The sequence below is a fragment of the Myripristis murdjan genome, chromosome 22 (assembly GCF_902150065.1).
Source record: "Myripristis murdjan chromosome 22, fMyrMur1.1, whole genome shotgun sequence".
NCBI lineage: Eukaryota > Metazoa > Chordata > Actinopteri > Holocentriformes > Holocentridae > Myripristis > Myripristis murdjan.
Window position 1 is genome coordinate 4,551,811 of NC_044001.1, and position 14,006 is coordinate 4,565,816.

General features: G+C 42.3%; 1 protein-coding gene across 2 annotated transcripts in view; it reads right to left on the bottom strand.

Moving 5' to 3' along the window:
• Window positions 1–6,632: 6,632 nt before the first annotated feature.
• The window catches only part of brf1a (BRF1 general transcription factor IIIB subunit a), a 128,309-nt gene continuing 120,935 nt past the window's right edge, over window positions 6,633–14,006 (bottom strand). For both annotated transcript variants that reach the window (XM_030082024.1, XM_030082025.1), the window contains exons 18-19: window positions 11,118–11,277; window positions 6,633–8,088 (exon numbers count right to left, since the gene is read on the bottom strand). In XM_030082024.1, the coding sequence (XP_029937884.1) occupies window positions 8,051–8,088; window positions 11,118–11,277 (198 nt within the window). In that variant the 3' untranslated portion in view covers window positions 6,633–8,050. The remainder of the gene's footprint in view (window positions 8,089–11,117; window positions 11,278–14,006) is intronic.

A 14,006-nucleotide genomic window follows, 5' to 3' on the forward strand; every position in this document is an offset into this window, starting at 1 on the left:
CTTTCAGTTTTATTCGTCTAAATGAAGAGGGCAGGAAGCAACAAATCATTAAAACCAAAAAATAAAACTGTGAAAATAAAAAAAAGAGCAACGAGCCAAAGCAACAGCAACTAGAAATTAATTAAGGCCTCATTAACTGTTTTTTTTTAGTCAGCAATAATTCAAGTGTGAAAAAAAATTACATTGCATAATAATAATATGTTAATAGGCCAAATAACAACAGCAAGCAGAAAGCTTCCTGTCTGTCGATGAAGCTCGTCCTGCTGACATGCTGCAGCAGGAAATGATACTTCAAAATAAAAGTGCCCTGTACCCTTTATGTGTAACTTCTTTTTTTTTTCTTCCAAAGTGACTTCACACGCCCATTTTTAACCCATTACTAAAATTTCATCATATTTAATCAAATCTTTTTCCAAACAGGTAAATATTGAAGCATTTTTAGAAATGAACTCATCAGCTCTACAATGTTGAATCTCCATCTTCCGAGTACTGCAGCTTTAATGTCTGTAATTCAGTCAAAGTAAAGAATCTGAAGCTTTTGAAATGACTGAAACGCTCTGTTTGGTAAACTGCTCTGCTATTCTGACACAACTTCTCCAATATGCAATTAAAATGCCATTAAAATCTATTTTACTGAAGCTGATCGGTGGTGTCTCAGGACTATGGAGGATTCGTTCTATTAAAGGAATCAGTGCCGATAACCCTCTGAAAAGTAGCACAATATGTTTTAATTTTTAAGCATTTTGTGTCACTTTTTTCATACGGTGGATACTTAAATGTTGGACTCCTCATTTGTAACTGTCTCATGTCCATTTTTTTTTTTTTTTTTTTGAGCGTTTGGTTTAACGTGCCACACGTCGGCTCGGCTATCTCCTCCTCACACGTGTCTCAGCAAATGTGGATTCATCAGCTCAGCGGCCGAGCTCGACGCTCGACGGCTCCAACAGGAAAATATACGACCGACTTGTGGAACGTCCTCAAGACTTTGGGGACATTTATCGTTTTCCATAAATTTTCCAGGTTTTCAGTGACCGTGGCAATCCTGTTCAGTGCCACGGCCCCGGCTAACCGTGTGTGTGTGTGTGTGTGTGTGTGTGTGTGTGTGAAAACTTTCATTTCAGAAAGAAATGTCAACCATTTGAAAAGGCGACGGACTCAGAAAACTGGTACAGTATCAAAGCACAGCTCCTCTGTATGTGTAATGTGTAGTAACACTTGAAAATTAAAATCAGCAGCATTTTTGAAATATGGCCATTACATTTCAGCTGTAAACAGTTTTATATATATATATGTATTATCTCAGAGCCGAGAACCGTAACACTGATGATCACAACTTTAACACCTTCAGTAGCTCTCCAATGCTCAGTGACTCATATTGTTTTTTTTTCTACGACAGTTAAAACATATGTATTTGAAATAATGGATGTGTAGAGTTGTGTGTGTGTGTGATCTGCTGTACGGTTTACTCTACGTAACACCCTGGGGCCTCATTTATGACAAAAAACCTTGATGATTTTTTAGATAGATAGATAGATAGATAGATAGATTTTTATTTTTATCATATACGTATAATAATGCAACGAAATTAGGGCTCAGTCCTTTCGGTGCAGGGGAGAATAGAAAGCATCGTGCATCTTGCTAGTTGAATAGCCAAGTCCAGTAATAGATGGCTGCAGCCATGTCTCTGATATCAGAAAAAATTCAACAGTCACGGAAACACTTGTTGGATGTGCAAGCACAGTTCGTCATCCCGTGTTCGCCATGGACCTGGCGCTGGAAAAAGCTGGGAGGCGGCGGCCCAAAGGGCTGTCCTTTCAGCCGTGTCAATGCACTGCCCCTGCAGCCTCGGCGTCCTCCGAGTGGAATTAAAAAACCCTAAATCTAACTTTTCCCTAACCTTTACTAAGTGGTTTTTAAGTCTAAACCGAATCTTTTCCAAACCTGAGCCAAGTGGTTTCATTACCTAAACCTTAAACCTAAACCTCCTCTAACCTTAGAGGTGGTTTCGTTGCCTAAACCTTAAACCTAAACCTCCCCTGACCTTAGAGGTGGTTTTGTTGCCTTCATCTTACCTTTTGCGAAGCTTAAACAAATAGTTTTTATGTCTAAACCCTGAACCCAACCTCTTCCTAACCTTAACCAAGTGGTTTTTAAGTCCAAACCAAACCTTTCCCTAACATTAATCAAGTGTATTCTGCCCTTGCTAGGATGCAGCTGATATCTCGTTAGGCAGATAGTTAAACAGGTCGCTCACGAGTCAGCAGGTAAGTTTGAGATGTTTAAAATGTTATAATTTGCAATGCATTTAACTTTCTTTCACATCAACAAACGCTGAGTAATTAATCATTACATGAAACACAAATACACAAAAACGTGCTGAAATTATCAGGGATTAGCCAACATGTTACAACTAACTAGCGATTAGCTTATTGCTAACTTAACATTGAAAATACCATAAACGGGCTAATGCGTTAGCGTCGCTCCCGTTTTTAATTTTAGATACAATTATCAACTGTTTCAGAAGACCGGAAACAGGTAAGTTTAACCTAAAAAGGTAAATATTACTCACAGACATGTTCTTTTAGGGTTCAGCAGAGAAAACTGAAGAGAAAAGTGTAAAAAACGAACAGCTTTTCTTCTTAAGGTTTGTCAGTTGGAAGGAAACCATGGCAACCGAGCACAGTCAACATTCACCTCACTCTTAAAGGGCCAGCACAAAGTGTTTTTTATGTCTGAACCCTAAACCTAACCTCTTCCTAACCTTAACCAAGTGTTTTGTTTTGTTTTTGTTTGTTTGTTTGTTTGTTTGTTTTTGCCTAACCCTAACCATGTGACGTGATAAACGTGAGATATTTGATGGTATTTGACGACCTGGGAATGACACACATAAACCTGAATCTCTCATGAGTTGTGGCTAAACAGACAAATTTCAACAACAACAATAAAAAAAAACTTGATGAGATCTACGTTTCGGCTTTGGTTTGGTCTTTCTATGACATTCCTGTGGGCCGCAGCGGCTGCCTGTACATCCCTAGGTGGCGCTACCGAGCCCATTTTTGCACTGGGGGGGTTCCGATTTTTGATTTTATCGAATTTTTCGCCAGACCTGATGTGCGTGCCAAATTTGGTGAGTTTTTGAGCATGTTTAGGGGGTCAAATTAAGTGTAAGAGACGTAAGAGATGTAATAATAAGGGAGAAGGAGAAAAAAGAAACCTTACAGATACAATAGGGGTTCACACTGGGACAGTGCTCGGGCCCTAATAACTCACTTTTTGGATTTACTTTGAGCGGCAGCCCCTCTCATGAGCGAGTCTTGTTTTGTTCAATCAGGAAGTGAAGCCAGGTTAGTCACAAATTATACTAATACACATAACAATAAAAACCAATAAGCTTCCAAGCTGTCATTAATGATAGGTTTATCTTCATATTGTAGATAATGCTGGTCATGTGTGATTTCTATAGCAAACTGTATGATAAAGTGTTAACATACACACCAGGTGAGCTGACCACCAGGTCACCGTGTCTCCAAAAATGTGTTTCATCTTTTGCAAATGAGCTTCCTGGGAGCGTATTTTGCATCTGCCTCCGCTCCAACAGGCACGGGCCTATAAATAAAGCCGGTGCGGTCGCGGTTGAGATATTGAGGCATATTTGTGGGATTTCTTCTTTAACGCGTGACGTCTTTGTCGGTGATAATGAACCCTGCACGGCTCTCACCTCCGTTCACAGGTTTTTTTTTGGTTTTTTTTGTCTCCGAGTAAAACTGTGAAGACTTGATTCAATCACATCGGCTCTTTATGAGTCTGTTTCAACTTATTATTAACTTAATTATATTTGAGGGCGTCTGGCTGTTTGTGCCTCATGTGCGCACGTCAAATACAAAGTTAACACAGTTACAAATGCACCGTTTTTTTTTTGTTTTGTTTTTTTTTAATAAAATAAAATAAAAGTTGGCTGATTGTTCAAGCAAATGAGTTTTTTTCTGATTTTACTCTCCTGGAAGATAAATCACTTCCTCGTGATTTCTGTGTGCACGCCACCAGGTGACATCCAAAAAATAAATAAATAAATAAATAAATAAATAAATAAATAAATAAAAAAGGGGACTATTTTTGGACACGTTGGACGCCGTCCCTGCTGGCCGCCGCACACGCACAGACGGCGAGCCAATCACATCAAAGCAAAACAATGGCTCTCTGTCAAAGCAGGCTGCTGATTGGCTGCCTGGTGCGGTGCAGCATTTGTAGCATTTTTAACTTCTGCAATCTTTGACATAGTCCTATAAAGAAAAAGTTATTTTGGTTGGCAAAAACGTATAAGCAGGAGGTTTTTTGTTTTTTTTCCCCCAGCATTTCCAGCCAAAAGTTGTTGGGTTTTTTTTCTTTTTTTTTTCAGAGGCTGATAATGAAACTGAGTGTGTCTCTCTGATGTATCTGGCACATTAACATCTGATGCCACGAACAAAGGCCTGAAGTCCGATCCACTTTTTGTTTGTTGAACGAGAAGCTTCTCTTAACGCCGAGGCTTCTGGGAAACGGCGCGCCCACGGCTGTAAAAAGTCACCGTGGCGTGTTGAGGCCCACGCCGGAGACTCACACCTCCTGTTTCAGGTTTCCTCCTCCTTTGAAGGCTGACTCACACCTTTCCACGGAGTCTCCTCAAACACACCCGGAGACACTCAATACCTCTGAACACACAGCGGTGCATTCAGGGGACTGTAACCGTGTACAGGCAATACAAAAAAAAAAAAAAAAAAAAAAAAAAAAAAAGCTTATCTTATCTGATCCAAAGCCTTGTTGGTGATGATGATGATGATGATACGGTGTCAGGTTGTTAATTGCCAGTGTTTTTTTTTTTTTTTTTTTCTTTGGAAACAGTTCAAGTTGAGTTCACTTCCACATAAAAATGAGACAGAAGAAGTGCAAACTGTGTGGGCGAGAAACCCCGAAGGCATTATAAAAACAGTATGGGAAAAAAAAAATAGAAAAAAATCACAAATGATACACAGGTGAGTCAAGAAACAGACACCAGGTGACATCACCACTGAGCGCACAGAGCTGGACTCACATGACAAAATCCATCAATAAAATGGAGAGGAAGTAAATCAAAACAGCCCTGATGCAAGGAGAGAGTGTGTTAGACACATGGGGAGGGCGAGTGTGTGTGTGTGTGTGTGTAAGTTCATGGCCTATGGTTCCTTCCCACATTAACACACTGCAGGTACCCACATTTTTCGCTCCATCGCTTTACATTCATTTTTTTTAATATTATGTTTTAAATTGACCTGCAGCAAAAGGTCCAGCGCTCCACCAGGTGAGCTAGCAGGCGCTCCTCCTGTTTAAAAGGTCATTTCTAAATTAATGATAACTTGTTCAGAATTCGAATTAAACAACAGAATCTCCACTAATTTTATTCAGTGGCCGACAGAGCTGACGAGCTCCCTGCACCTCGACAGAATTAAGATACTCGAGGAGGAACAACATGGAAAAGCTTGAAAAAACCGTTGTGGTGACCTGAGGAGCTCCTCGTGTTTATACCGAGTCTTAAAAAAATATATCAGCCTTGAGATCAAACTTATGGTGTTTTTTCCCCCTTATATCTGCACTTTTTTATGCATATGGATGAGTGTATATGTATATATCCATGTATGTATACATGTACATATATTTACTTTTACATCCAGATTCAGTAATTTATATCAATCTCATATTGATTGTACATTCTACTTATTGTATTTATATGAGTGAATAAGTGCCTTTTTTCCATATGATTGCATGCTAACTTTTTTTTTTTTTTTTTTTTTTTTTTTTTTTAAAGGAGCCAAAGGTTGAGGAAGCGGCTTGGGGCGGGGAGGCGGGTGGGGGAAGTAAATTTTTTCCTTCGTCATGGAAAATCAATCAAGCGATCTATTTAAGGTTATTTTCAGTTTGGCTAAACGGTGAAACGGCGTCCGCCATCACACTGAATGTCTCCTGCAGGTATGACTCGGATGTGAGGATGATGATGATGATGATGATGATGATGTCGAGGATGTGACGTCAAGGATCACATGTTCACCACTTCATTCACGCTGGTCGATGTTTGGGGCTCTGATCGCTGTCAGTCAGGCCGGAGACTTTTTGTTTTTCGGATGTTATTCTAGGAAGCAGGTAACATATCACAGATTTAAAAATCATGGGTGAAAACTTGTTGTTGTACATTGGAATTTCTAAAAAGACACAAACACTCAAGACTATTTTTGCTTCTTTATCACCTGCCTGGATATATTTAATGTTTACCTATACCCACAAAATTTCACCCTTTACACTCACACTTTGTGCAGGTTACCTGACCCGGTGCAGGAGTCAAATCCACAGCATCAATGACATCATCATGTGAGGCAAAATGGCGTTATGAAAAAGACGTTGTACTGAGGTAAATACAACATCCAGGCCAGTTTAAAGAACACAAGGGGCGGTTATGGTTAAGTGATGAAAAAGCCACCAGAGTTTAGGAAAGCAAATGGAAAAGATTTCTAAACTGGATGGCTTGTTTTAGCTCCGTCAATGAAAGGGGAGCAGCAAAATGCACATTTACACATATGAAAAATGATTTATTATGACTTTAACGTGAAGAAATGACAAGAGACAGGTCGGTTTTAGCTGATTTTTACTGTAGCAGCAAATGCACACAGCGTTGTGTAGATGTAACATCACGTACTGTAGCAGCAGCACTGAGGCGGCGCCTCATTAAATACTGTCGTGTCGACACAGTGAAAAGGCCACAATCTCTCTCACCTCCCAAATATCAGTTCAACAACAGAACTCTAAAAGCTTAATTACAAAAAAAAAATATATATATATACCCAAACGTCAATCTTCTGCTGCTTTCATTCATTCGGAATGGCAAATATTGCATTAAGAGATTTAAGAAAATGTTCACTTACAACCTGGCTTTAAATTCCTCTGTGACCTCGGACGGGACACCCTGAAGAATTCAAAACGAAAACAACGTCGTCTAATAAATTAAGCACGGTGAGTCCAACACAAATAAAATCCTACAGAAAGGTAAAACTGCAACTCACAAGAAAACAAAGCCAAATCAAGCCGTCGTACTCTGGAGATCAAAATCTCGATATTTTTCCGTCGGACACAGCGTCCTGGCGAACGCTGGCACAAAAGCCGGGATTGTCATGTTTATATAGTTTGAAGGCAACATCAGCGCTGCACTTTGGCTTTCAGGGTCTCCTCCCTGCAGCAGAGAGGAGCTGCACGGCCGCCGCTCGGCTAAGGCAGAAACAAACACACGTCTGAGCAAACCCTGCATCACAACCACCACACGATGCAGACTAATTCCTGGATTTTTAGTGGACTCGGTGAATACTAACGACAAAGAGACTGATCTCACACGCCCTGACTGCTGATGCTCGTTAGGTCGCGCTTGAGGAAGTCACACGCGGCGCTCGAGTCCAACGTCAACACGCGAGCCTTTTGAATTTGTTCAGCTCCTCTTTTTGCTACATCATGTTTTCCTAAAAACCTCAACAACACCAAGGCAGGAACGCAGCTTTTTTTTTTTTTTTTCCACCTGAATGGGGTCGCAGCTGCTGTGAATCCATGAATTCACCACGCAGCTGAAAGTCGGCAGCAAGTGACCGGTGGATAAGTGCCGATTTCCTACCTTTTATTTTGAAACCTCACGACCGGCACCACAGAAATACACTTGTTCTCCATTCAGTTTCCACTTTGCCGTCTCTGTCGGCGTCCCGGCGCCGCGCCCTCCACATCCCACAGCAGCTGGAACAAGGGCTGTGATTTTTCAGGGTTTTAAGCTTTTCATATTGCATATACAACTCCCATTCATTTCTAATGGGATGTCTCAGCACTTCCCTGTTTGTTTGATTATTATCCTTATTTTTTGCGTGTCTGAACACATCCCTTCCTCCTCGGTGGTGCCGCAGCTCTGCTCCCCTGCAGCAGCCACTCTGTGTGAAGCGTTCACTATGATACGGTTAGGGATGCAAAACGGCCCCAGAGCATTCGGGGACGAGAGTCCGGGGAGAAGCTGGTGCTAGAATCCATCGTCGTAATCGCCGTCACAGCCGTAATCTGCAGCGACAGAGACAGGTGGAGGGATTAGACAGAGAGACAGACAGACAGGTAAAACAAAAACAAAAACAAAAACAAAAACAAACAAAAACAGGTAAACACACTTAATTCCTCCCCAGGGGGAAATTGGCAGTTAATTAGCAGATTGTGTTGGTTTAATAGCACAGATTGTGATTAAATTCGGGTCTTTTTTTTTTTATGATTTAGTTTTCTCTGTTACGATGTGAGGCAGCAGGCTCAAGGTTCGAGAGGCCGGCTTGTGACTGGGAGGTCACTGGTTCAAATCCCACACCGACTAGGAACACATAGGTGGGAAAAGTGAACAGGTGACAGTGTAAATGCTGCTGCTCACTGGCCAGTACTACAAACTGTACTGGTGCACCGCTCCACTGTCACATCTGGAAACGTGAAGCTGCAGCGTGTGAAGCATGGAGGCATGGCGTCGCACGGCAGAGTGAGCACGCTCGGATGATGTTTTTTTTTTTTGTTTTTGTTTTGTTTTTTAAACCTTTAGATAGATAGATAGATACTTTATTCATCCCGAAGGAAATTCACAGTTTTCAGTAGTATCCACAGATTACAAGATTAAGTAAATAAAAAATAAAGAATAAATATGACACTTGAGATCTAAAGATCTAAGTACCCAATGTGCAAAAAAACAATGTGCGAAAAAACCAAAAAACCAGTGTGCATCGATGTATACAATGTGCACTGTTTTTTTTTTTTTTTATTATTTACTCAGGGTTGTACGCTGAGCACGTGCGCTCTTCCTCAGCGCCGCTCGGCTGCACGCTCGCTCAGGTCCAGCACCCACAGCCGCCGCCTGCCCTGCCGGCCGCTGAGAGGGGCTGGTCCGAGGCTCAGTGCCTTGCTCAAGGGCACATCAGCCGTGGGTATTGAGAAAGGGGGAAAGCACAATTTTCTAATGGTTCGGGGATCAAACCGGCGACCTTCCAGTCACAAGCCCACCTCTCTAACCGTTAGACCAGTGCTTCTCAAAAGGGGTATTTAAAACATTAATTTAAATAATACAAGTCATGCATTATTCCTAATATAATGACCCTATGCTATAATAAGTTGTATAAAAAAAATGTAAATGTAAGTCAGTTTTCCCTCCTGGTTTCCTGAAGGAGTCAGACGTGTGTTTGTGGTTTAAATCTGCTGCTGTTTGTTCACTCTGACCGACAAGTCAGACTAAAATCCAGAAGATGATGCTGGATACTGAAACGTAGAAAAAGAAGCAACAACAGAGCCGACAAAATGTCGATGGAGCTGGGGTGCAGGTTTTTTTTTTCTACTATATTTTTTTCCTCGCTGGTCAGGAGGGACTCGGCCAAAAAAATATTTCATTATTGAAAAAAAATAAATAAATAAAAAAATAACAACCACTGCTTTAGACCACAAATTAGATGCTCCAGTGTTCTTCATAAATTTGCTGGAATAATTTAACAAAACATCTGTTAATGAAAAGTGGCCTGAGCTGCTGTTCACTGCCGGCCCTTTGAAAAACTCCTCCACCGGTCTGATGCTGAATCCCAGTCCAGTTCCAGGTGTAAACGATGTCACACACTGCACACACACTGCACACACACACACACTGTACGGCTCCTGAGGAATGTTCTGGTTGGCTGACAGTGTAAATAGTTGAGGAGCTGCTCTGTCGTTTTGTCAGCCAGCCACTTGGCAAACGAGCCAAAATCTCCATACCTCCCTGAGCTGCTGGGCTGCTGCTATTTGTTCACCAAAAATAAAAAATACTGGTTTGACACACTCTGTCAAAAGCAGAAAAAAAAAAATCAATATCAAACTTTCCCTGACTCACTTAAAGTAACTGCCCCGGGTCTTTCAAGAAAGAAATGATTGAACTGCAATAATGGGCCAGAACTGAAAAAGTGGAAAGTGGCTCCTCATCCAACAATGCAAGATGGCTTATTATTGGACAATATCTACCCTGCTGAAGCGTCCATGGGCAAAACACCGAACCCTACCAGCTCCACCTGCCCCTGACCTTTGACCTTTGAGAATGCAGCGAGAGAGAGAAAAAAAATAGTGTTTTCCAACAGGAATCAATTAAGCGGCACAGTGCCATCACTGCGGCAGAGTGAGGGGTTTTCACTCGTTTACAGGCAGAGATGTAAATTTAAGAAAGTGAACCGCGGGACCCCGGCTCATTAAAACACGCGACGACTCCGACCAGACACAGAGCCGTGACCCAGATATTTAGATTCATTAGAAATGAGAATGTAATTGAGAGCCGACATGGAGGAGTCCGGAGTCGGGGAAGGTGCAGGTTGTTAGTGTCTGATGCTGTTAGTGTGAACTTATGAACTCAAATGAGCGTTGAGGAGAGCTTAGTTTAACTGAATATTCAGAGGAAAGAGGCTTGCTAACCAAACTTCCTGTGGTAATGAATGTGCAAGCCCCGGGAATATTGCAAGAATAGGGGAATGGGTGCAAAAAAAAAAAACAAAACCTGAAATAGCATAACGAACTGTTACTTTTCCAACATCCCACCTGCAGGCCTGGTCACCTGATTGCTGAGGCTCAGTTTTAAAGCTCAAGTAAAGGTATGATATGAAACCAGACAACCTAAGGAACCAATTGATGTTAGTCCATGCATTTCTGAGCGGTCAAAAATGGCTAAACTTTGCACCAAATCTATGTAACAAAAAGGTAACAACCCAAAAACTGCTGCAACAACTTAGGACACATAACTGAGCATAAGAATGGCTTCATATGCTCTCATTATAATGCTCTAACCCTTACAGACTCTAATAAAAAACCATAAATAGGCGCCTAATCAAAACAAAGATGCATGACTAGAATAAGTTGACACATGGAGCTGAGCCGCATCTCAAATTAATCTTCAGGTTCCCAGCTTTCAGATCATGTTTATCACTTCTATTTAGCTTCTACTGTTGCCCCTTTATTCCCCCCTGAGGATCCTCTGTCCCCTCACTAAAATGGGATTTAAAAAGGGGCCATAATAGTAATGGGGTTAAGACTCAGAAACACTTTGAGGGACTGACCGTTGCCGCCCATGAGCTGCATGGCGCTGACACAGGCCTCCTCTTCGTCCTCCTCTTCCTCGTCGCCCGCTCCGTCGTCGTAGATGACGGGTCCGCTCTCCACCACCACGGCGTTGGCGGGGGCCGCCGCGGGAACCGGCACGGGGTTGGAACGAGCAATCTGGACGGGCGGAAAAAAAAATATTGTTTGTCGCGTGAAGACGAGTGTGTCTTGCAGGATTTTTTCACCGGGGAAATAAAAGTTAGATCTGATCTCATATAGCCCAACCTCCCTTGAAGGAGTAAATAAATTAAAAAAAGATGTTGTGGTGGAAGTGGTAGCGATGGTAATGTGGGTTTTCAGTGTGTGTGTGTGCCGTGTGCTGGCAGGTGGAGTCCACAGTGCGATATTTCATTCCTCAAAATATGCCTGAATATTGCATCAGAGTGTGACTACAAGTTTTATTACTTTACATTACATCATTAATATCTAATTTCGGATACTGTTTGGGAAAAAAAAAGTTTAATTTATAGTCCTTCATACATCATGCAGCAGGGTCCAAAAATTAACAGGCACCTCGGGGCAAATATGTCCTTCAAAGTTCATTACATGCCTGTGACTTTAAAAATGAGGGTGCAAAAAAATTTAATTATGAATATCCGTTTCTGCATTTTGCCCTCTTCACATTCTGTCAAATATTCACGCGTGAATGTGACTGCCGTCCCCCTGTGGGACCGTGCAGGTGACTCGTGGAAGCCTGTGGCCGGCAAACTCTTTACAACGAGGCTGAGAGAAACATCCACAACCTGAAAGAGTCAAAACTTTCGGCATCGAGGAACCTGCAGGAGGAGGAGATGCTAATCAGCACAAACCACCTTGGCAGGAAAAAAAAAATCAGAAGAATATCATAAAAAGTTGCTCAGGGTGTTGAAGGGGGACAAAGAGGGGCATCATCCTCATCTGCAGGACCTGCGGCCCGTTTCCAGCAGTGGCAAAGACGATAAAACAAATGTTAGTGGTGCAAATTGAGTGTTTACTTGCCAGCATGCGAGGCAGTTGTTTTATTTTATAGTTTAATAAAACCGTCCATGAAAAAGAACCGTGACGCCGCTAGAAAAAAAAAAAAAAAAAAACTCAGATCAGAGCAGCCAAAGGCCCTCTGAAAAAGTTAATGCCTCACTCTCTCACGCCTCTGCAGTGCACGTAAGGCCGACGAGTCTCTGCAGCGGTGCCACCAAGACAAATTTGTGTCCACTTATTGTATTTGGTAACTAAACTGATTTTAGCTGATGCATTTTTAAGATTTTGCAGCTGTATGATAACAAAAAAAAAAAAAAAAAAAAATCCCCCCAGAAAACAATCTTAAAGCACATCTTATCGCGTATTATTTCAAAAAGCTACTTCCAAACTTCAATGCAAACTTTATTCGCTGTGCAGATAGTCAAAGGCAAAAAAGCCAAATTACATCAGGCAGAATGGATGGATTTGATTTGGAAGCGGAAACTTTTTTTTTTTTTTTTTTTTTTAAGATGTCATTTTTTCCCTTTCATGCCTGTCAGCTGCTAATAAACCACCTGAAGGAGGACGTTTTATCTTCATTTTATTTGCTGAAGATGGTCCTGTCCAAAACGGTTTCTGCACTCTCCGCTGGAAGGAAACCATCTACATCCTGCATTAGAAACCTGTCATCCTCATTTTTTTTTTTTTGGAGCTAACATGTAATGGGAAACCGGCTCGCTTCACTTTCGGTTCCCTTTAAGACGGAGCTAATTACGAGGCTGGAGGAGAGGCAGGTGGAGGCCCACGGTGTGACGGAGGGATATTTCTGTTCTCCTCAGCAACAGCCTGTTGGATTCCCCGCTGGGCTCTTCCTCCTTGCCTTCCTGCTGCCACTTCTCCCTCCAATTTGCCTTTTCATTCCCTCCTCCGTCCAACCTCCCTCCTCTCCTTGCTTCTCTTCCTTTCTGTTCCCACCTTTTCTCCTCCTTTCTGCGCCTTGTTTGCTTTCTCATTACGCCTCATCATCCACTTCCACGTCCCTCCCTCCCTCCCTCCCTCCGTCTTCCCTTGACATGTTTATCCTCTCCTCCTCTCTCATCTTCGCTCCAGCTCTCCTTTTATCTTTGCCTCTGTCCTTCAACATCCTCCTTGGTCCTCAAAAGAGGCCAACCAATCACCCGATGAGGAAAATACAACCACCAGAACGATCAGGCATCATAAAACAATGCCTCATTAATCTAAATCATTCTCTTTGTTCTGCCTCCCCTCTCTTCTTCCTCCCTTTCCTTTCCTTCCCTCCCTGCATCTCTCCCTCCGTCCTCAACCTTTCAGCCGAGTCCCTGCTGGCTGTAACCTCGCTGGGCTGTAAATGGCTCCTCGTCACGGGGGCCGGACGCCTCATTAAGCGCTGCTAGTGAATGCAGGCGGAAAATGAAGAAATAAAAAAAAAGAAAAAAGAAAGAAAAAACATTGCATAAACATGGTGCTCCAGACTAATTAGGAGGTGAGAGCTGTTAAATGGGTCAGGATGAAGCTGAGAGGGAGCAGGGGGGAGGCACGGAGATAACGCCGTGAAAAAAGGACGGCTATTGTGCCTGTGAATGTGGGTCTGCTGCTGTGTTCACACGCGGCGCTCATCCCGGCGTTCTGCTGGGTCTGAGCCGGGTTGGCTTTCTGTGTGAACGTGTCAAACCGTGGAAAAAAAAAAAAAAGGGTTAAAAATACACTGTGACCCAACACAGGACCGAACAGGAGAGCAGAGGAAAAGCCAAACCTGAGGAGGATCGATGGTTTTCTGTGTAAAGTGAAACCGCAAGAAGACGACTACAGTTCCACACTATTCCCTGTTTTTATGTTCATTTTGTGTCTATTTAAATGTGAAGCATGTCATTTCTGTATTGTAAAGCGCT